This window comes from Hyla sarda, chromosome 10 (genome assembly GCF_029499605.1).
Source record: "Hyla sarda isolate aHylSar1 chromosome 10, aHylSar1.hap1, whole genome shotgun sequence".
In the NCBI taxonomy this organism is placed as follows: Eukaryota; Metazoa; Chordata; class Amphibia; order Anura; family Hylidae; genus Hyla; species Hyla sarda.
Genome location: NC_079198.1, coordinates 7,564,057 through 7,587,768, shown reverse-complemented (window position 1 = coordinate 7,587,768; position 23,712 = coordinate 7,564,057). Strand labels below are relative to the sequence as shown.

General features: G+C 43.0%; 1 protein-coding gene across 1 annotated transcript; it reads right to left on the bottom strand.

Annotated features, from left to right (window-relative positions):
- Positions 1-84: 84 nt before the first annotated feature.
- LOC130294114 (serine-rich adhesin for platelets-like) lies at positions 85-22,798 on the bottom strand. Its single transcript, XM_056543570.1, has 12 exons — positions 22,753-22,798; positions 17,298-17,336; positions 17,014-17,138; positions 13,108-13,389; positions 10,746-10,883; positions 8,223-8,382; positions 6,699-7,349; positions 4,534-4,658; positions 3,513-3,791; positions 3,026-3,163; positions 1,083-1,242; positions 85-158 (listed from the first exon to the last, which is right to left on the bottom strand). The coding sequence occupies exons 1-12, from the start codon at positions 22,790-22,792 to the stop codon at positions 151-153; spliced, it is 2,145 nt and encodes a 714-aa protein (XP_056399545.1). The 5' UTR covers positions 22,793-22,798; the 3' UTR covers positions 85-150.
- Positions 22,799-23,712: the final 914 nt, after the last annotated feature.

The window sequence follows — 23,712 nt, the reverse complement described above, 5'->3', positions numbered from 1 at the left end:
GTGATCACCAGATATAATGTATAACATCCACACAATTATCATAAACATATTCATTATATTATTATAATAAGCAATTACTCGTTACCAGGATTGTGCGGCCACCAGTCCAAGGTCAGGTGAGATCTTCTTAGTTCTATATAGGAGACTTATCTAACAATCTGCAGATCACAAAGGGTTAATGGAGACAACAAAGATAAATGACTGAAAGAAGTGGATGAGGACTGCAAGATAGAATATGTATCATAATACTGAGGCGTCTTCTCTGCACCAGGGGTTAATCCTAAAATCATTATAGTTACCATAAGCATTTACGTTTTCGTTATGGCATCATATAGATCTTTTGACAATGGCGTCCGAGACAACACCATTTAACCCATTGATGACTTTCTTGTGAATTAAAAGAACATTGAGCCATGGCTTTCTTCCAAACCCACACTCTATATATATATATGTTTTTTTAATTATCATTATATAATTTAATTTCATTATTATAATTATATATTTTTTTATTATCTTCATAATATTTTATTGAATTATTATAATTTTTTAATTTTTAATCTTTTTTTTCTCGTGTGTACATAACTTAATGCTCAGTTGGAGGAATTGATTTTTTTTTTTCAACACATGGAAATTTAACCAATTTAATACCGACAAGGAAAAACCTTACCTGATATGCAGCTGTCCTCTTTAATTGAGAAATAATTTTTTTGTTGATTTCTTTTTCTTTTTTAGAAAATAATTGAAGCAACTTTTCATGATTGAAAGCAAAATTTAAAATAAAATAAAAAAATATATATATTTTTTTATATTATCGAAAATGGAGAAAAGAATAATGTACGGCTTCAAAAAACACCAGAAATAATTTACTCTTAAACGAGTAAATATTATTCTTTGTCACACTTATACTGTTTTTGTATTATTATAAACACCAGCCAAAAGAACCTTTTTGTCTTATCTTTGAAAGAACACAACTTTCTTAACACAAATAATCATCGTATATTGATACATTTTAAAACAAAAAAAATATTCACTTCAAAATTCACATAAGAAAAATAATAATAATAATAATGATAATTACTTACTCAAAATGCCATTGATATCTTCAGCAAATATTTTGTCTATTTTAAAGGCCCAGCGCCCTGGAATATGAACATTACTTTTGGAGGATATCAGAAGAATGTCCGAAGTTAGAGATCCAGGCATCTGGTAATAGCTGGATGAGGAGCCGCTATTCAAACCGGCCTGAGGGGATAGAAATAAATAAATATATGTGAAGAATTAAAGGGGTACTCCGGTGCTAAGACATCTTATCCCCTATCCAATGGATAGGGGATAAGATGCCTGATCGCGGGGGTCCCACCACTGGGGACCCCGTGATCTTGCACCCAGCACCCCGTTACCATCAGCCCCCGGAGCATGTTCGCTCCGGGTCTGATGACTGCCGATCACGGGGCCGGAGCATTGTGACTTCACGGCTCCACCCCCGTGTGATGTTACTCTCCGCCCCCTCAATGCAAGCCTATGGGAGGGGGCGTGGCAGTTGCCACACCCCCTCCCATAGGCTTGCATTGAGGGGGTGGAGAGTGACTTCACACGGGGGCAGGGCCATGACATCACAATACTCCGGCCCCGTGATCAGCAGTCATCAGACCCAAAGTGAACATGCTCCGGGGGCTGATGGTAACGGGGTGCTGGGTGCAAGATCACAGGGGTCCCCAGTGTTGGGACCCCTGCGATCAGGCATCTTATCCCCTATCCTTTTGATAGGGCATAAGATGTCTTGGCGCCGGAGTACCCCTTTAAAACAAAAAAAAAGTCTAATTTTGGATGGTTTGGCACAACCTTCTAAAATAATATCACCCACTGCAAAAAGGAGAAGGAAGAAGGATCACATGATGTCAGAAAATCCCATAATGCCTTTCAAACAGCTCTCCCAGCCAATGAGGAGGCAGTATAAGGGTAAGCTTAAAGGGGAACTCCGATGGGAAAAAAATGCTTTCAAATCAACTGGTGTCAGTTAAACAGATTTGTAAACTACTTCTATTCATCTCTTCCAGTACTTATCAGCTGCTGTATACTACAGATATACTACAGAGAAATTTGAAGTTCTTTTCTGTCTGACAACAGTGCTCTCTGCTGACACCTCAGTCCCTGTCAGGAACTGTCCAGAGCAAGAGAGGTTTTCTATGGGAATATGCTTCTAATCTGGACAGTTCCTGACACGGACAGAGGTGTCAGCAGACAGCCCTGTTGTCAGACTGGAAAGAAAGACACAGTTTGCTCTGTAGTATACAGCAGCTGATAAGTACTGGAAGGATTAAGAATGTTTTAATAGAAGTCATTTACAAATCTGTTTCACTTTCTGGAACCAGTTGATTTGAAAACATTTGTTTTCCACTTGTTTCCATTGGAGTTCCCTTTTAAAGCCACAAAAAAAGCCTCATTGTAGAGATAGCTGGTGTCAGGTGAAGATCTCTGCAAGGGACAGTGAGCAATGAACAACACAGATAAGAGTAGGAACAACATACATAATAATTTTTAGTAAAGCAGCAGGGAGGGGTGTGCATCTGTTCTGTCAGCACAAAATCTGTTTTAATTGGAAGTTTAAAGTGAAACAGTTGTTTTTTGTTTTGCACTAATTGTGAAAAAGCTTCATAAAGGGTGTTATGTCACATTTGTGCACTTTCTAGGACTTCAACCTGTTGCTACTACTCAAAATAGGAATCATTTTCATTTTAGGCTATTGTTGAGGTACAGGTTTGGTCAGAACCAGAACTTTTTGTCAGCGTTCGGCAAACTTGTAGAACCGAACTTTTGGCAAAGTTCAGTAACTTTGCTAGTTCTACTCTTGATTTGGTGGAGAATATCATGTTTTACCTTTCCAGGGCTTGTGGCTTGTTTATGGATGAACATAGGTGTGGAATAGACAAGGGACCTACTGTTGCTCTGTCACCCAAAGCCCACCATATTCCAAGAACCAGTACTAGACCCTGCTGTGTTTTAGAGGCCCCAAATAATCTCTTACCAAGGCTGGAGTGCCACCGAGTCCTGTAGCTTTGTCTCCCCCACTGATCGTGCCTGTGGTCCACTGAAGGTCCACATAGTTGTACAGAGTAAAGGTGACATTTCCATTAGATATGAGGACAAGTTGAAAATTATTCACCTAAAAATTACAGAAACAAAGTGGATAAAAAAACATAACAAAAACGGACCGAAAAGTACTGCTACTACTTTCTGTAAGGCTCTGTTCACACAGTATTTTTTAGGCGTATCTCATTTGGAAAAAACTTGTCAGCAAAATAGCATCTCCCTTTTTACATTAATATGCTCTATGTAAGTCTATGGTGGTTGTCTGTGAGAAAATACGATGGAATTATTATTATAAACATTGACTATATTGTTATATGGAAATAGTACCGGATACAATAAAGAGTGTCTTAGAATTTACCCTTGACTTAAAAGAATTCAAAAACAGTCAAGTGTAAATAAAAAATAAAAAATAATAATTAAACCTTTGTTGATGTTGATCCAAAAAAAGGGACATCTTTCCACGTGGCCACAAATACCCAGCTCGCTGTGAAGTTCATGCCATGGAAATATGAATTTATATCGGATGTCGCCCGAGACAACAGCGCTGGGTCTGTGCTCTGCCGGTAGTAGATGTCTCCGGATATTCTGTTGTCCACGTCAGACCAGTAAGGAGTGATCATGAAGATCTTCTTAGGTAAAGGGAATTTTTCAGGAGTGTATTGCATAAAATCCTTGGAGGACACGTGTCCATTGTTACTCAGCTATTTAATGAAAACAAAGACAGTCAAATAATGGAACAAAGAAAAACATCCAACGTAAAAAAAAAAAAAAAAAATTAGTTACAAAGCTAATGAACTGTCGAATCTGAGTCAGCATCAGAACTAGTAATGCAGAGGATAACCTGGGGCTGCTGGTTATTGGGCTACTCCTGGGAAGTAAGGAGTCCAGAGTAGCCCAATCACCCTCTCTGAAGGGAAGGATCTACTCTTTAAGTTTGCAGCCTCTGCATCCAGAGGACTAGTGTCACTTTTGTGGAATTTATGAGGAATTACCAGCCTAGCCCATAACCAGTAAACTTCACAGTAACCTCTTAGATCTCCTGTTACTTCTGTAGGCCTTAGACCAGGACCAAATTGCATCTCTGCCCAAACCTGCATCCTACAATAGGAAACTGCAGCTCAACTGTAGTGAATACTGCAAATCTAAGCCAGTCCCCCACTGGAAGATCTTCATATGCAAAAAAACCCAGGGGCAGCGCTAGACTCAATTCCCAATGCTAATACCGAATGGGTTAACCCTTCAACTGCCAAACACCTGCGACTGAATTAAAAACTGTAAGAACTGTTTCAAAAGTTTTGTATCTCAGAAAGTTAAAGTTGAATCTGTTTGAATCCAGGTCCTAAACTATGAAGGTATCTCACTATCTCATTTCTATCCATCCTCTAATTTAATTTCTAGAATGTAATATCTGTTTACCAAGATAAGATATTGTGACATACTCACATAGAAAGTTGAATATGTACTTCCAAAAACAGGAAGTTTGATATTAAGTCTTATGGCGGGCGGCCCTCCATCATCTATCTTTGGGCTGACATTGTCCCATTGGGGGCCATATGGGTAAAGAAGATCTGAAAGGAGGGAAATATTACATTGCTGTTAGTGATTTGTTACTGCAAAAATGATGTATTATTAATAATAGACATTACATATTGAATTTGAGAAGTAATTGAGAAGAATTTTAGTCATTGAGAAGAATTTTAGTCCTTACTATGAACCTTAATGTAGAATAAAGTAAAATAGTCAAAATATGATCCTGTCCTTTCATATAAAAGAAAATTATTTTGGATAAATCCCAAAAGATCAACCATTCCCATAGTTTTTTCCCAACCTTTTTGAAAGCTTTAGACAGAAATGAAAAATGCTTCAAGAATGTTTCAAAAAAATGTGTTAATAGTTTAATTTTATCAGTTACCAAAGTGCAAAGTCATTGGACAGAAGAGAAATGTAAATACGATGAGTATTCACTGTGACCGCCCTTAAAGAGGCACTCCTAGGGGTCAAGTCCTGGGAAAAAAGTGAGGGAACAAACCCAAAATTTCCACTCAAGAGCTGGTCCTGCAGGACTCCTGCTAATGGGTATGGTTATCAGGCTGTGGAAAAAGTGCAGGAACTCAGTTCCCACACATTCCTGCAGGACTTGAGCCCTTGGTACTCTGCCTCTAGACGTCTTATCCCCTGTCCAAACATGAATGAAGGGGGGCGTGACAGCTGTGGTTGCCCGTCATCCGGCATGGAGAGGAGTTCGCTCAGCAATAAAGGGGTACTCCACTTGTCAGTTTTTGTAACATTTAGTTCCGAACTCTGTGTGCGCGCTGCGGGGGTCGGTCACTCCCCCTTGTGACGTCATGCCACCTCCATGCAAGTCTATGGGAGGGAGCGTGACTGTCATCACGCCCCCTCCCATAGACTTGCATTGAGGGGGCATGGCCTGACATCATGAGGGGGCATGGCTGACCCCCGCAGCACGCGCACACAGCATTTCTGAACTAAATGTTCTGAACGCTGGCCAGTGGAATACCCCTTTAAGGACACCATTAATCCTGACATTCCCAACTTTATTTATTAAAATGCAGCTCCAAACCTCCCAGGATCCTTCACCATGCTCCACTGTTACCTGCAGACCATCATTATTGTCAGGCTCTCCAGTACTTCAGAGAACAAGCTGTCTTCGGTGACGGGTACAAGGGCAGGTTAGGCTCCTCCTATGATGCAGATCAGCCACAATGCTATATAGGGGAGGTGCAAAATGCTTCTGGACAGACTTCTCCGATAGTAGATGGGTGCACCTGGGTCTTACCTGTTTCTGCCAAGTGTGGGCTGATGACACTTTTGGACATCTACCAATTAAAAGGCCAGTAAGCAAGATTTTTCTTTGATATGCTGCACTGCTCCTGTAGCTGACATCTATGGTCCTCAAAATTGCCTATTTATTTGTGCTTCTTCAAAAGAGCTTAAACAGCGTATTTCGGAACCCCCATCTGTTATATAAACTTTGCCTGGAAAAACTTTGCTGATGACAGGACTTACTACCATATGTCTTGTTGCTGTGCTTAGTCTTGCCATGGCGTATGACCTGTAAAATGACACTGTCTTCCATAACTTTACCATTGTCACAGAGTTTGGCTGTTCCTTGCTCTGATTTAAGCTTTCTACACAGCTATTCCTGTTTAAGTTACTGTGTTTCAACTTACATATGATCACCTTTTGGGTATCTTTGGTTAATCATACACCTAACTAATACAACCAAATCCACTACTTTGTACAAGGGTATCTAAAATAATCAATGCTGTTCATTCACTTTTCATATTGTTACTTGACTTAAAAAATATTAACTTTTCCATTTTTGAATACAATCTTAAAGGGGTCGGCCACTCTCTGGACTTTTTTTCCCCCAACAGTCACTGCACAGATGCATGGGCAGAGCACTGTCCGAGGTGGCGGAGATACAGCAATTTACCCATTAGGGCAGACATACCAGTATTAGTCATATGGTTTTTGAAAAATGGTCAGAGAGTGGCCACACCCCTTTAGTTTGCAGCACGTTTTTCCCACCTGCCTAAAATATTTGCCCAGTTCTGTATGTTTTCATGCAACATTTGTCAACGTACCTATCATAGAATGTGCACTAGTGGTTGGAAAGAGTGTTCTTTGTGGAGTTGTTGTTCGTGAAGTTGTTGCTTGTTCACTGGTTGTTAATGGGAAAGTGATTGTTGCTTGTGACGTTGTTGTTTGTTCACTGGTTGTTGTTGGCTCTGGGCTTGCTGTTTCAACAGTGGTTGTTGTTTCTAAACTGGTTGTTTCTTCAGTAGCTGTAGTAGTTTCTGGTGTAGTTGTAGTAGTATCTGCTATGGCTGTCGCAGTCTCTGCTGGGGTTGTAGTAGTCTCTAGTGTAGTTGTAGTTGTCTCTGCTGGGGTTGTAGTAGTATCTGCTATGGCTGTAGTAGTCTCTGCTGGGGTTGTAGTAGTCTCTAGTGTAGTTGTAGTTGTCTCTGCTGGGGTTGTAGTAGTATCTGCTATGGCTGTTGTAGTCTCTGCTGGGGTTGTAGTAGTCTCTGGTGTAGTTGTAGTAGTCTCTGCTGGGGTTGTAGTAGTATCTGCTATGGCTGTAGTAGTCTCTGCTGGGGTTGTAGTAGTCTCTGGTGTAGTTGTAGTTGTCTCTGCTGGGGTTGTAGTAGTATCTGCTATGGCTGTAGTAGTCTCTGCTGGGGTTGTAGTAGTCTCTGGTGTAGTTGTAGTAGTCTCTGCTGGCGTTGTTGTGACTGGGAAAAAAAAACACAATGAAAAGCCTTGAAGTATGTGATGTCAAGTTTCAAACACCATTTCTCTTAAAAAGCTACTTAGCCACAGAGTTAGTGATACATGCTGACTGACTGCAGTAGCCACTAGGGGGTGCCTACTGTATACAGATCATAAAGTCAAATGGAAGCTGTATAAATCTGTATGCAGTGAGCTCCCTCTAGTGGTGTTTACATCAGCTTCCACACTTATTTTGCTTGGGAAAGTTGACGCCATCTATTTGTTTCCCCTGTAGTGACCTCTACAGGAGAAATGTAGTGTTACATGGCAGCCATCCAAATAAACTATCAATGTATTTATTATAAGAGCCACTGCAGTTCCTCAGCTTGGATAGTATTGTGGGATCCATTGTATAGTATCCATATGGCCAGAAGTGAGGTATCAGCACTAGTGTTGCTCACGAATATCGCACTATATCGCAATTACGAAAAATTTTTTTTTTTTTTTTTTCACAGTTTTTTTTTTATTTTTCACAGTACACATCACAGTGATCCTCCCTCTCTGCTTCCAGCTTGAGTGGTGTAAATAAGGCTCTAATACTACTGTGTGAGACTGGCATACACTTATGCTAATTTTCGCATATGCTAATTTTCACATATGCTAATATATGACAAATATTCATGCATATATTCGCGAAATATTGTGAATTCGAATATGGCCTATGCCGCTCAACACTAGTCAGCACAAGACATCATGATTCCCAAAGCTAAATGGTAATTGATGAGAAATTCCCATATCGATAAATAGGGATTTAATAATACATTAATTTATATATACAGATATCAGTTTATAAGTATTACAGATTTTATTTTACAGATTCTCCATTACGCACTCACCCGTCCTAATCAAGGGGAATCCGGGATGCAACTGGTCAACTTTAAAAGCCCAGCGACCTACGACATCCACATTGGTGGTGGTGGATATATTGACGATAGATGAATTCAATGATCCAGGGATGATAAAGTAACCAGTGACCTCTCCGCTGTCCAGACCGGCCTGTGAATGATAGGAACATATAGAAACTTCATACAAGACTAATAAGATCAGATGTGTAAGAAGTATCAGTTATAAAGGGATCTAGATTAATTTGTTCATCTTATGACTTCTCTCATAAAGGTCACATTATACAAGAGGATCTGGAAGAGGATAAGAGACCTATGGCTGCTACTTCAATGAGCGTCACCAAAGCCCCACAACTGCTTTAGATGCCGTGATCAGCATTGATCATGGCATCTTATAGGTTTATGGCGGGCATTGGTGGGATCATGTTTATGCTCTGCCGTTTCTCTACAAGGCCCGGGCTTCTTCCATCAGTCCTTCTTCTGTTTCCACCTCCTTGGCTGCAATTCCCTGTCTGGCCCATAGGGTCCGTGCAAGCCCTGACTGCAATTTTTAGGGGGAATGAGCGCTCTTCTAATATGCGGTCCACCTGCTGCCTGCCACTACTTATTTAATGAATTACATCGTAAAAAATTATAAAAATAAAAAAATGTAAAAATTTGGACGTGTCATATTAAGAAGACAAAAGTGCTGAGTCAGGCTCCATAGACTTATAATGACGTCTCTCTTCTACAATGAGGTGGTTTAAGAGTAAAGCTTGCTGCCGACTTTGATGGGAGAACTTGAGATCTCAAACTTTTTTTTTAATGACCGTGACACTTGAAAGTTTCTCGCTCACCTGTGTGTTAGGCCGAGCGCTCCGGGTCCCTGCTCCTCCCCGGAGCGCTCGCGGTGTTCTCCTCTCTGCAGCGCCCCGGTCAGACCCGCTGACCGGGAGCGCTGCACTGTCACTGCCGGCGGGGATGCGATCCGTGTAGCGGGACACGCCCGCTCGCGGGTCACATCCCAATCTACACACCTGTCCCGTTCCCCGGCTGTCACATCCTGGCACGCGCGGCTCCGCTCTCTAGGGAGCGCGCGTGCCGGCTCTCTAAGATTTAAAGGGCCAGTGCACCACTAATTGGTGCCTGGCCCAATCAGTGTAATTGGCTTCCATCTGCTCCAGGCCTATTTAAACCAACTTCCCCTTCCTGTCCTTGCCGGATCTTGTTGCCTCAGTGCCTAGTGAAAGCGTTTTTGTGTATGCCCTTACCAGTGTTACCAGACCTTCTGCCGTTGCCCTTGACTACGAACCTTGCCGCCTGCCCTGACCTTCGGCTACGTCTGACCTCGCCTCTGTCTAGTCCTCCTGTCCCACGCCACTCTCAGCAGTCAGTGAGGTTGAGCCGTTACCGGTGGACACGACCTGGTTGCTCCTGCCGCAGCAAGACCATCCCGCTTTGCGGCGGGCTCTGGTGAAAACCAGTAGCAACTTAGAACCGGTCCACCGATACGGTCCACGCCAATCCCTCTCTGACACAGAGGATCCACCTCCAGCCTGCCGAATCCTGACACTGTGCCTGTTCAATAGTGTGATTTTACCATAGTGAAGGTGGGTGGTACTCCTGATTTGCCATTCTCTATCACTGACCTGTGCTGTTTACTTGACATTTCCTCTGCCGGACCCTTGTGTACGACGCTGATCCTTTTGTAGATGACCTGGACTCTGGGCCACCTACCATGACTAATCTGTCACAGTCTGATGCTAAACCTGTGCCACCTGTCATGACCCATCTGCTTGTTCCAAAAACTAACACTATGTCAGAATGATTCATCCTCACTTCTATGACTTCTGTGTCCCTGGTGCTTGGCAGCCTCTACCCATACCAGGACCACTCTTGAAATAGTGGCCTTATACCATTTAGCAGCTAAGTCTAGCATCCCTTTCCTGAAGTCATATAAGGGGTAAAAACCCAGATGTGACCCCCCCACGTCTCCCTAAATTAGCCCTAAGTCTTGTTAGATGGGTAGCACAAGAGATCCACCCTCATTGGGGCATTACAGCAGGGCCTGGGGTAATATAGACAGAACTAGCACTCAGGCTTGCACTAACCATAATACATTTTATCAGCTATTCCTTTATACTCTTACACTTAAATGGCCACTGTCACTTAAAAACAAAAACAAACTTTGGACATGTCCTAGCGATATGTCAGAAGCTTTAATTAGTGGGGGTCTGAGAACGAGCCGGGAACGTCTGTGCTCATTGCGTTCTCTCAGCTCTGTGTCACGTGATTAAGACAAACTCGCAATGCAAGTCTACAGAACTTTTCTGGATCACATGGTATAGAGCAGAGAGGGGAGCGCACCGCCGCATGGTCTTCTCCCGGCTCATTCTAGGGATCGTTCCGGGGTCTGAACACTTAGACCTCCACCGATCAAATCTGTTGACATGTCGCTAGGACTTGTCAAAATGTTTTAAGTAACAGGTACTCCTAAAATTTTAAATCACACCAACCAGTAAGGTTGCCAAGACTTACCAGAGCCGGTACACCCTCAAGACCAGTTTTACTGTTCCCCCCACTGCCGACACCTGTAGTCCATGTAATATTGGCATAATTGAACATCACGAAGGTCTGAACTTTATCAGTGCAGAGGACAACCTGGAACGTGTTCACCTATGGGAACAAAATAATAAATCAATATGGAGTAAAGTACTAAGAGCTCTACGAACCTTACTGACACTCCACATGTGATGGTCTGGTAGGAACAGTTCACAACACTCAAAAAGAAGATGGATTTTGTACATTTTATTGCACATCAAAGTGTAAGAAGACAAAATGTGACATCAAACATAGCAACACGCATGACTGGTGGTCTAGTATTCCTTCTAGGCTATACATAAAGGTAGACCAGTAGAGGACCTCGAAGAACCTTCATCAAGCCATTTTGGACATAGACAAGTAAGTAGATCGGTACTAGTCCCAGCTCAGAGTGTGATGCTCTAGGGTGGACACAAGCAGTAGAGGGCCCCCTGAGCAGAACGGCGGTCCCTTTTTTTCATTTGCTTTCCACTTTAACCCCTTAAAAGGGTACTCCACCCCTAGACATCTTATCCCCTATACAAAGGATAGGGGATAAGATGTCTGATTGCAGGGGTCCGGCCGCTGGGGACCCTCGCGATCTCCCTGCTGCACCCAGCAGTCATTTAGAGCGTCTGGTACAGCGCCGAAGGCTCTTGACGTCATGGTTACGCCCCGCTTGTGACATCACGGCCATGCCCCCTCAATGCAAGTCTATGTGAGGGGGCGTGACTCCCATTGACTTGCATTGAGGGGGCGTGGCCGTGACTTCACGAGCTGGTTGCGACTGTGACTTCACAAGCCTCCACCCCGCATTGCCATTCATCCGGCATGGAGCGAAGTTTGCTCCGTGCACCGATGTCTGGGGTTCTGCAGCCGAGGTCGCGGGGGTCCCCAACAGTGGGACCCCCGCGATCAGACATCTTTGAATAGGAGATAAGATGTCTAGAGGCAGAGTACCACTTTAATGATGCAGCACATTTTAATTTTTGCTATTTTATTTGTTCCTTCTTGACTTTTTATCTACCGGGCCATATGAGGGCTCGGTTGATGCGGAACCAATTGCACAGTATTAAAACATCACTTATTTTTAACACAAATTATCCCAGTAACATTTAATTCATGGGTCTCAGTGCCAGTGCCCCTAATACCATCATCAACACCTTGGCTACCAGTGGCACTTCTGCCACCACCGCCAACACAGTCAGGCAATTTAGCCATCATGTCTTCCCCCTTCCACCTGATGCTTCTCCTCATCACAAGTCAACATTCACTGTTGTTATCCAACTCATTGACAGGAACTCTATGTTCAATATCTTTCTTTGCTATGACAAAATGAAGAAGCCCCAATAGGGAGCAGCAGTAAAAATCGACAACCGGTTCAAAGTCACGTAGTCAGAGGTAACATCACCCTGGTGTGACTGAGCTGACTGCTATCCAGTCCACAATGTCCTCTGCTCCACAATAAGACATAAAGCGGAGATAACTAGTCAATATAAGCAACTTTGTTATATACCTTATGAAAGAAAATGTCTCTCTCTCACTTATTTGCTTCTTTTCCTTACCCTTCCCCCCAAAAACTAATTGTTCACTCTGCAAAGACTGCTCAGGTCTGTCTCCAGATGGTTCAGCTTACTAAAGTATCAGGTTCCAACTGCTCATAGAAGCATATTTACATGAGAGGGGAAGAGGCTGGAGAAAGACGGAGGAAGAGAGACATGAGAGGTGAAAGTTTCATGTCTCCAAAACCCAGTCCTGGATTTACAACTTACACTTGTCAGTACTGCTCTATAATGTCATTCATGTTTTTGAGGTTATGAGATATAGGAGAGAAGGATCTGTGCGTGTGTGCAGTGTATAAGAGACATCATAGCAGCTAGTCTACAGCTACTAGCTCTGAAGAAACTGAAAATTAGAGATGGAGCCTGGAAAATGAAAAATTGCCATACACCAGTGACCAAAAATAATGCTTCTTCTCATGTACACACACAACAGCTTATCCTGAAAAGCTGCCTAAAATCAACAGGTACACTATAAAGGAGTACTGTGGTGCTGAACAATTTATCCCCTATCCAAAGGATAAGGGATAAGTGTCTGTTCACGGGGGGTCCGACTGCTGGGACTCTCCATGATCTCCTGCCCGGCACCCCACTATCATTGTGCAAGGAGACTGTCGACCCCACACAAAGCATTGCCCATGTGACTTGACATGTAAAGATAATTAAGGTTTAAATGCTTTAAGCAAAATTTTTAAACCCTAAAAGTGATAAAAGTGTCACTAGTACATAAGTGTTATTAGTATATAAGAGACTGTAGATACCTTGTCGGATGTAGATCCATAATAGGAGACTCTGTCCCATGTGGCAGTGAACACCCACTGAGCAGTGAAATCCATGGACCCAAAGTAGGTTCTGATATCTGATGTGGCCCGAGAGAGAACCTGCTTGTCTGTTCTCTGGTTATAGAATATGTCTCCGGCATAAGAAATATCCACATCAGCCCAGAAAGGAGCTAGAAAAGGATTCCCAGAGACCAAGGGGAGCTTCTCTGGGGTGAAGTCGTCATCTGGAGATTTGAAGGATATTAATCCATTGTAGTTCACCTGTTTGTTAAAAGGAAAACCAAACATACTAAGAAGCAAAGATCTACAGCATGTGATATAGGGGAGGCCATATGGTGGCGCATTAGGATGGAGGGGTGAACAAGCTGAGACTTCAAGCTGCTCCCCTTGCTGGCATTGCTTATAAGCCAGCTTGCACTAAATATAGGGGGAGCTCTGCTGAAACAGTTTATAACAGGACACTCTGCTAGAATTTCTTATTAGTGCAAACTCCGCTAGAACTGCTTAATAGTGGACACTCCGCTAGAACTGCTTATTAGTGTAAACTCTGCTGAAACAGCTTAGGACAGGACACTAAACTAGAACAGCTTAATACAGGATTCTATGCTAGAACTGCTTATGAGGGGACACGGCTGGAACTGCTTATGAGGGAACACTCCGCTAGAACTGCTTATTAGTTGACACTCCACTAGAACAGCTTAATACAGGACACTGTGCTACAACTGCTTAATACAGGACACTCCGCTAGAACTGCTTAATACAGGACACTCCGCTAGATCTGCTTAATACAGGACACTCCGCTAGAAATGCTTAATACAGGACACTCCGCTAGAACTGCTTATAAGGGGATACTCTACTAAAACTGCTTAAAGGAGAACTCCGGAATATAAAAATTGTGGCCCATAGTGCCGGCAGTAAAAAAATAAAGATGTACATACCTTCCTCCGCTCCCCCGGGGCCTCCGGTAACCGGCTCCGGCCTCTGCCGTGATCCTCTTCCTGGTTGCCGGTGGTCGGAGAGTCTTACTGCGCTCAGCCAATTACCGGCCGCAGTGAAGTCCCAACTGGCCAGCGATAGGCTGAGCGGCAGTGTGACGTTTTCGGCCCAGGCCGCAGGTGCCGGTGTAGTGAAGAATTTTGTGTCCTGAAGCGTTTTCCCACTGCCGCTCAGCCTATCGCCGGCCGAGTCTGACTTCGCTCATCCGACCGCCGGCAACCAGGAAGTGGATAGCGGAGGAGACCGGAGCCGGTTACCGGAGGCCCTGGGGGAGCGGAGGAAGGTATGTACATCTTTATTTTTTTACTGCCGGCACTATGGGAGACAATTTTTATATTCCGGAGTTCTCCTTTAATCCAGGACACTCCGCTAGAAATGCTTAATACAGGACACTCTGCTAGAACTGCTTAATACAGGATACTCCGCTAGAACTGCTTAATACAGGACACTCCGCTAGAACTTCTTAATACAGGACACTCCGCTAGAACTGCTTAATACAGGACACTCCGCTAGAACTGCTTAATACAGGACACTCCGCTACAACTGCTTAATACAGGACACTCCGCTAGAACTGCTTAATACAGGACACTCCGCTACAACTGCTTAATACAGGACACTCCGCTACAACTGCTTAATACAGGACACTCCGCTAGAACTGCTTAATACAGGATACTCCGCTAGATCTGCTTAATACAGGACACTCCGCTACAACTGCTTAATACAGGACACTCCGCTAGAACTGCTTAATACAGGATACTCCGCTAGATTTGCTTAATACAGGACACTCCGCTACAACTGCTTAATACAGGACACTCCGCTAGAACTGCTTAAAACAGGAGACTCTGCTAGATCTGCTTAATACAGGATACTCCGCTAGATCTGCTTAATACAGGACACTCCGCTACAACTGCTTAATACAGGACACTCCGCTACAACTGCTTAATACAGGACACTCCGCTAGAACTGCTTAATACAGGAGACTCTGCTAGATCTGCTTAATACAGGATACTCCGCTAGATCTGCTTAATACAGGACACTCCGCTAGAAATGCTTAATACAGGACACTCCGCTAGAACTGCTTATAAGGGGATACTCTACTAAAACTGCTTAAAGGAGAACTCCGGAATATAAAAATTGTGGCCCATAGTGCCGGCAGTAAAAAAATAAAGATGTACATACCTTCCTCCGCTCCCCCGGGGCCTCCGGTAACCGGCTCCGGCCTCTGCCGTGATCCTCTTCCTGGTTGCCGGTGGTCGGAGAGTCTTACTGCCCTCAGCCAATTACCGGCCGCAGTGAAGTCCCAACTGGCCAGCGATAGGCTGAGCGGCAGTGTGACGTTTTCGGCCCAGGCCGCAGGTGCCGGTGTAGTGAAGAATTTTGTGTCCTGAAGCGTTTTCCCACTGCCGCTCAGCCTATCGCCGGCCGAGTCTGACTTCGCTCATCCGACCGCCGGCAACCAGGAAGTGGATAGCGGAGGAGACCGGAGCCGGTTACCGGAGGCCCTGGGGGAGCGGAGAAAGGTATGTTCATCTTTATTTTTTTACTGTCGGCACTATGGGAGACAATTTTTATATTCCGGAGTTCTCCTTTAATCCAGGACACTCCGCTAGAAATGCTTAATACAGGACACTCTGCTAGAACTGCTTAATACAGGATACTCCGCTAGAACTGCTTAATACAGGACACTCCGCTAGAACTGCTTAATACAGGAGACTCTGCTAGAACTGCTTAATACAGGACACTCCGCTAGAACGGCTTAATACAGGACACTCCGCTAGATCTGCTTAATACAGGACACTCCGCTACAACTGCTTAATACAGGACACTCCGCTAGAACTGCTTAATACAGGACACTCCGCTACAACTGCTTAATACAGGACACTCCGCTACAACTGCTTAATACAGGACACTCCGCTAGAACTGCTTAATACAGGATACTCCGCTAGATCTGCTTAATACAGGACACTCCGCTACAACTGCTTAATACAGGACACTCCGCTAGAACTGCTTAATACAGGATACTCCGCTAGATCTGCTTAATACAGGACACTCCGCTACAACTGCTTAATACAGGACACTCCGCTAGAACTGCTTAATACAGGAGACTCTGCTAGATCTGCTTAATACAGGATACTCCGCTAGATCTGCTTAATACAGGACACTCCGCTACAACTGCTTAATACAGGACACTCCGCTACAACTGCTTAATACAGGACACTCCGCTAGAACTGCTTAATACAGGAGACTCTGCTAGATCTGCTTAATACAGGATACTCCGCTAGATCTGCTTAGTACAGGACACTCCGCTACAACTGCTTAATACAGGACACTCCGCTACAACTGCTTAATACAGGACACTCCGCTAGATCTGCTTAATACAGGATACTCCGCTAGATCTGCTTAATACAGGACACTCCGCTACAACTGCTTAATACAGGACACTCCGCTACAACTGCTTAATACAGGACACTCCGCTAGATCTGCTCAATACAGGACACTCCGCTACAACTGCTTAATACAGGACACTCCGCTACAACTGCTTAATACAGGACACTCCGCTAGATCTGCTTAATACAGGACACTCCGCTAGATCTGCTTAATACAGGACACTCCGCTACAACTGCTTAATACAGGACACTCCGCTAGAACTGCTTAATACAGGACACTCCGCTACAACTGCTTAATACAGGACACTCCGCTACAACTGCTTAATACAGGACACTCCGCTAGAACTAGTTATTAGGGACACTGTTCAGTGGGGTTCCTCTCCAGTTCACATATGTACAAAGTTTGGACTTGAAGCTACAACCAAAGTGTGAACTTGGCAGACCAAGGTGCAGTGTTACAGGTAGGGTCTGTCTGGGTCATCAGGGGGTCCGTCATACTCACATACAGAGAAGAGTAGTTGTTTCCATACAGTGGAAGAATAACATCGAGCTTCATCAGGGGTGAATCTCCATCATCTGAGTTAGGAGAAGAATAATCCAAGTTCTTCCCATATGGATACAGAAGATCTATAAGGAAGAGAATACATACTCCCTGTTAGGTACACATTCACAGTTTATACTGACTATTATGTATAGTATAGTATATAGTATATAAAACTTATTATTTTACAAAAATATAAATGTTTTGGGGATTACAGAGCTGCCAGGAGCATAAAAAAGAAATACCTGGGTTTATAATGTTTGAGGAGCTGGAGACCGCTGCAACTGAGAACAGAAAATATACAAAAAGATTAAATGATGGTTAGAAATAAAATGTGGAGTAACATGAAAATAATAATAATAATAAATAAACTACTACTAATAATAATAATAATTTCACACATTGTAAAAGCATTAGAAAAATACATCTGTAGTGTGATTTTACAATGGTACTACTACTACCAATACTATTACTAATACTATTACTTCTACTACTACTACTACCACTACTACTACTACTACTACTACTACTAACAATAATATTAATACATAAACTACTACTACTTTTACAACTTTTACTCCATTATTACTACATGGCTGCATTTAGTTTTTCCTTTACAGCAGTAAGAACAGACAATTCTTTTGGTATTATTTTTCATACCACAACAACAACAACAACAATAATAATAAAAACAATAACATATCACCACTGCTATCAACCTTTACTACTTCCCGAACAACATTACTACTACTACTACTACTAAAAATGTATATTATTATTATTACTTTTATCATTATTATTATCATCATTCATAATAATAATGATAATATAATAATAGTAATAAAACACTACTACTACTTCTATTACTACTACAAATAATAATAATAACAACATTAACAACATATTATTACTAATATTACTTCAACAACTAATAATCATTTGAAAAATAATATTAACAACATATAATTACTACTTCTATTACTACCGCTACTACTCTACAACTACTCTACAACTTCTAATAAAAACAACCTACTTCTACTACTACAGCTTATTATTACCATTACAACTTATTATTACTTCTATTATTTTTATTATTATTACTACCACCACAACTACTAAGAACATTTACTACTCCTACTGCTGCTAGTACTATTACTAATAACAACAACATATTACCACTACTACTACTTATTAATACTCCTACTACTGCTACTACTACTACTACTACTACTACTTCTTCCACTACAACTACTAACATAATACTACCACTACTTATAATAACAACAATATATTACACCTAGAGATGAGTGAATTTTTGAAAAATTCAATTCGGCTGATTCGATGAATTTTCCGAAAAAATTAGTTTGGGTCTGAATTTATTTGTGGTGAATCACTATTAAAAACAGCTATTTCTGGCCTACAGAGAGCCTCAATAGGGGTGTAGAACACTTTGCCTTGTCCTAACACGCATAGGGAGTGTGCTGTGTTAGTGAAATAATACTAAGACCATAGGGCCTCACAATTCCTAAGATTAAAAGATACATTTTAAAATTTAATTTGAAGACTTATGGTAGCTAGTGCTCCCATAAAAATGTTTAGTTAATGTTTAGTAATTTTTTTTTATCCCATCTTAATATCCCATCCCCACCAATAAGTGCCTGAGTGTGGGGGGGGGGGGGGGGGGGGGGGGGGGAGACCACACACAACAACTTCCTACCACAATCCACCAAATTAAAGATTTTAAATAGCTAGTGATACCATAAAGCTTTATAGGTAATGTCCCAGCAGCATGAGGAGACCACATGGCGGCAAAATGACACAGCCTGGAGGTGGCACCAGCATTAGGAGACCAAAATGTGGCAGAATGATCAAGCCTGGAGGTGGTAGCAGCAAGAGTAGACCATATGGTGGCAGAATGACACAGCCTGGAGGTGGCGGCAGCCTGACCAGATCAAAGGGCCTCACAATTTAAAAGATATTTTTTTTAATTGTGTGTGGCCACTATCCAGGTTGTATCAAGGGTTATTTTCTGTGGCGTTGAGTGCATATTACGGTATAGTTTATATTATAGCTGTGACAGGCTGTTTATATATATTTTATAGGCAGGTGCCCTGGGTGGAGTCTCCCTTTTTAGGGGTCTCCCCCTGTTTGTGCAAGTGGCCCTTTTGGTCTTTTAATTGATTTTAACTGTATTGTCTGCTTTTTGTACTTAGGAATGTGTAATAAAGATAAGTTTTTCTATAATCCAAAATTTGTGGGCGTGCGCTATATTATGTGCTTCTTTTTTCTTGGTGTAGTGCTTGTTTGTTTGGCACGTTTAGCAGCACCCCCTTTTTATAGATGGTGCTGAGCTCACCCACCTTTGAGTATATAGAGTTGTGGCCATGTTAACATCCTCCGGATACTTGATGAAAAACTGCCACACCGCAGAGTAGCTGATTTTTCCACCAACAGTACGTGCTGACAGACTGCTACTGTCGCCGACTCCAGGGACCCCTGTTCCACTACCTCCCGGGCAGGTAGGCTGCCGTGAAGCAGATGGTCTACCCTGGGCACGTTTGGCTCCAGACTTCCCACTTCTGCCACTATACTGACTCCCAACCATGCTACCACCTTGCTGGCTCAACTGCTGCCTCACGGGCAACCTGCCACCCCCTTTTCCTGATGATGAAGCCCCATCTGCACCCAGCTCCCAAGTGCGATCAGCTTCATCATCATCGAGTTGTGTCAGCATGTCACTGATGTCCTCCTCAGGTTCCTCAACAGTGTGTGCTTCAGGAGCCTGAACACTCGCAACACCGCCTCCCACACTCTCCTCATCACTTCTTGCCCACCTAGCAAAGGAAACCGGGGTTGTCTCCTCCACTTCTTAACTGGGCTGCTGACTGTCTAAAGAGTGGAGCTGAACCCACAGCATAAGATACTTCTATGGGGGTGGGAACATCATAGGACAGAAGCAAGGGAGGACAGGGACTGCCATGCCAACTGATGGTTGTGTCTGAGGAACCCACCGACTGTTGACTGGGGGTGTCAGATGTCACTTGTGATGAAGTGGATGACCGAGTTAACCAATCAATGACAGCAGATGGGTTGCTGGTTGAGACACGACCGCTGGCTGATAACGGGAGCTTAGGCCCCTCGCTGTGACTCCTGCTGCCACTCGCCCCTAGTCTGATGCGACTTCTGCCTGCTCATAATGAATTTAGGCCTCTGCCACTCCTCTGTGCACATCCTGGCACTTCTCTGCCTGACATACTTAGTGTATATATGAGGGGAATAAAATATGCTCCACTACGCTTAAAACAGTATTTGTATAGAACAGCAGCAGGTGTGTACTTTTGGGCTGACCTTTCACAGTAACTAGACCCTTAAAGGGGTATTCTTAAAAAAAAAAAAAAAAAATTATATATCAACTACCTCGGGAAAGTTAAACAGATTTGTAAATTACTTCTATTAAAAAATCTTAATCCTTCCAATAATTATCAGCTGTTGAAGTTGAGTTGTTCTTTTCTGTCTGGCAACAGTGCTCTCTGCTGACATCTCTGCTTGTCTCAGGAACTGCACAGAGTAGAAGAGGTTCACTATGGGGATTTGCTTCTACTCTGGACAGTTCCCGAGACAGGTGTCATCAGAGAGCACTTAGGCTGGAAAGAACAATTCAACTTCAGCAGCTTATAAGTACTGAAAGGATTAAGATTTTTTCATTTACAAATCTGTTTAACTTTCTGGAGCCAATATATATATATATATATATATATATATATATATATAAATATATATATATATATATATATATATATATATATATATATATATAAAAAAGTTTTTTTCCTGGATAACCTCAAAGGATAGGGGATAAGATGTCTGATCGCGGGGGTCCCTCCCCAGGGGACCCCTGCAATCTAGCATGCAGCACCCTCCTGTAAGTACTACCGGAAGCGCTGGAGGCTCTCAGTCTTATGCCTCCCGACCATGGGGAAGGAGTATCGTGACATCACGCCCCGCCTCCTCAATGCAAGTCTATGGGAGGGGGCAGCATCCACCTGTAAGTTCTGCCGGAATCGCTGGAGGCTCTCCTTCTTATGCCTCCGACTACGGGAATGGAGTATCGTGACGTCATGACTCCGCCCCCATGTGACATCACGCCCCACCTCCTCAATGCAAGTCTATGGGAGGGGGCAGAATCCACCTGTAAGTACTGCCGGAATCGCTGGAGGCTCTCATTCTTATGCCTCCGACTACGGGAATGGAGTATCGTGACGTCACGACTCTGTCCCCGTGTGACATCATGCCCCACCTCCTCAATGCAAGTCTATTGGAGGGAGCGTGGTGTGATTTCACATGGGGGCGGAGTCGTGACATCACAATACTTCGTCCCCGTGGTCGGGAGGCATAGGACTGAGAGCCTCCAGCGCTTCCTGAAATTCGTAACGAATTTGGATTCGTCAGGATCGATAACTACCACCACTACTATAACTCACTGTACTACTACTGCTGCTATTGCTACTTCTATATAAATATTACTATGGTAATGTTACTACTTACTCTTCTACTCCAATGACTAATGACATATTACTACTCTTACTACTTTGTTTCACTACTATTAATTAACAATACTATAACTACTTCATAAACCAATAAAAAAAAATGACATACTACTCTATGTACTGCTTTATTTAGTTTTTACCATTACGGTTTAGTACCTAGTTGTAGTAGTAATTCCACTAGTAGAAATAATAGTTCTAATATTAGTAATCAAACTATCTTCAGTTCTGCTAGTAAAATAAAAATGTCATTGTTATTATCAGCAGTAAAATGTTTATTATTATTATTATCACTTCCTATTTTACTTATTACTCCTATTAGCAGTATGATTTATTATTATGGCTGCTATTTTAAGTACTTATATTTTTATTAGTCATATTACTACCTTTACTAGTACTTGAATTATTACTTAAAACATTATAAAATTTTTTTTTTTTTTTGCCAGTAATGTTAAACTCTACACAGCTTGGCCAGACTGTCCCTTCCGTGTAGATAAAAATAATTGTATAACCATAAGGGCCGGCCCAAGACATTGTGCTGCCTGAGTTTAAGAGTGAAATGTTGCCCCCACCCCCCAAAATAAATAAATAAATAAAGCATTAGGTTGGCAGCAGTTCCCACACATTAGGTAGGTAGAAGTTTCCCCACATCAAGTAGCAGAGTTTCCCCCCATTAGTTAGCATAGTTTCCCCACATTAGGTAGTAGTTTCCCCACATTAGGTAGCATAGTTTCCCAACATTAGGTATCATATATTCCCCTCATTAGGTAGCATAGATTCCCCACATTAGGTAGAAGTGTCCCCACATAAGGTAGCATAGCTTCCCCACATTAGGTAGCATAGTTTCCCCACATTAGGTAACATACTTTCCCCACATTAGGTATCATAGATTCCCCACATAAGGTAGCATACATTCCCCACATTAGGTAGCATACTTTCCCCACATCAGGTAGCTTAGATTCCCTACATTAGGTAGCATAGATTCCCCACATTAGGTAGCATAGATTCATGGACCCAGGTGGCACAAAAAAAAAGTCAGCAAAGTGCCGCCCCTGAAAAAGTGCCGCCTGGGACCAATAGTCCCACCGGGTCCCATGGTAGGGTCGGCCCTGATAACCAGGGGGACCGAGAAGTGACATAACATTCAATGACTCACCGAGGAGCAGGATGGCAGCGAATACAACGTTCTGCTCCATGTCACATGACCGCGGTACGACCTGTGTGGAGATACAAGGTTTTAAAGTTTCAATATATATTGGTATTCACGATATTGACAACAAATTTTCCACACACTTGTTATATAGAATGGTGAAGGGCAGCGGTCTCCAAACTGTGGACCTCCCTCTGTTGCAAAACTACATCTCCTAGCATGCCTGGACAGCCAACAGCTGTCCAGGCATGCTGGGAGTTATAGTTTTGCAACAGCTGGGGGCACACAGGTTAGGAAACAATGCCCTAGAGCGCTGAGTAGTGTAGCTAAAGTCAGGCATACCACAAACCAGGGCCGGCTCTACCTATAGGCAAGTTAGTCAGCCACTTAGAGTGACCTCTTGATGGGTTTCTGCCCTGGTGTGTCTCTTGCTGCAGTTTCCACTCTGTCCACTAGGGGCCGTGCACAAACAAACACTGGCTGAGTTTTATAGAGCCAATGTGTATTCCCTAATGGATCCTCCCCCAATCCCTGCCAGGCTCTGAATATATAAGTCTGCCACACCTGCTGTTCCAGGCCTCAGCAAGGTTGCATTTCCTGTACTGCGAAGGTCTACTGTCTGTCTGCTGTTCCTGTATACTGGACTTGCGTCTGTCTCATCCCCTTGAACTTGACCTGTCTCTTATGTTATTGAACTTGGACTGTCTACCATGATTTCTGTTTGCTTGCCGCTTGTTCCAGCCAGCCTGCACCTGCAGCCATCTTGGTTAGTTGTTATCACAGTACCTGCTCTGCTAATAAGCACCTGTTTAGCTCTGCTGCATCTGACGCTATCTTTAGTATCAGTTTGCCCCATTCAGCCTGCCTGGCCGGCTGCCACTAGTGGGTCCACACCCGTGGGGTGTTACAAAGAGACAACCAACATGTACGGGCAGCTGACTGCTGTCCCATTAATGACAAAGTGAT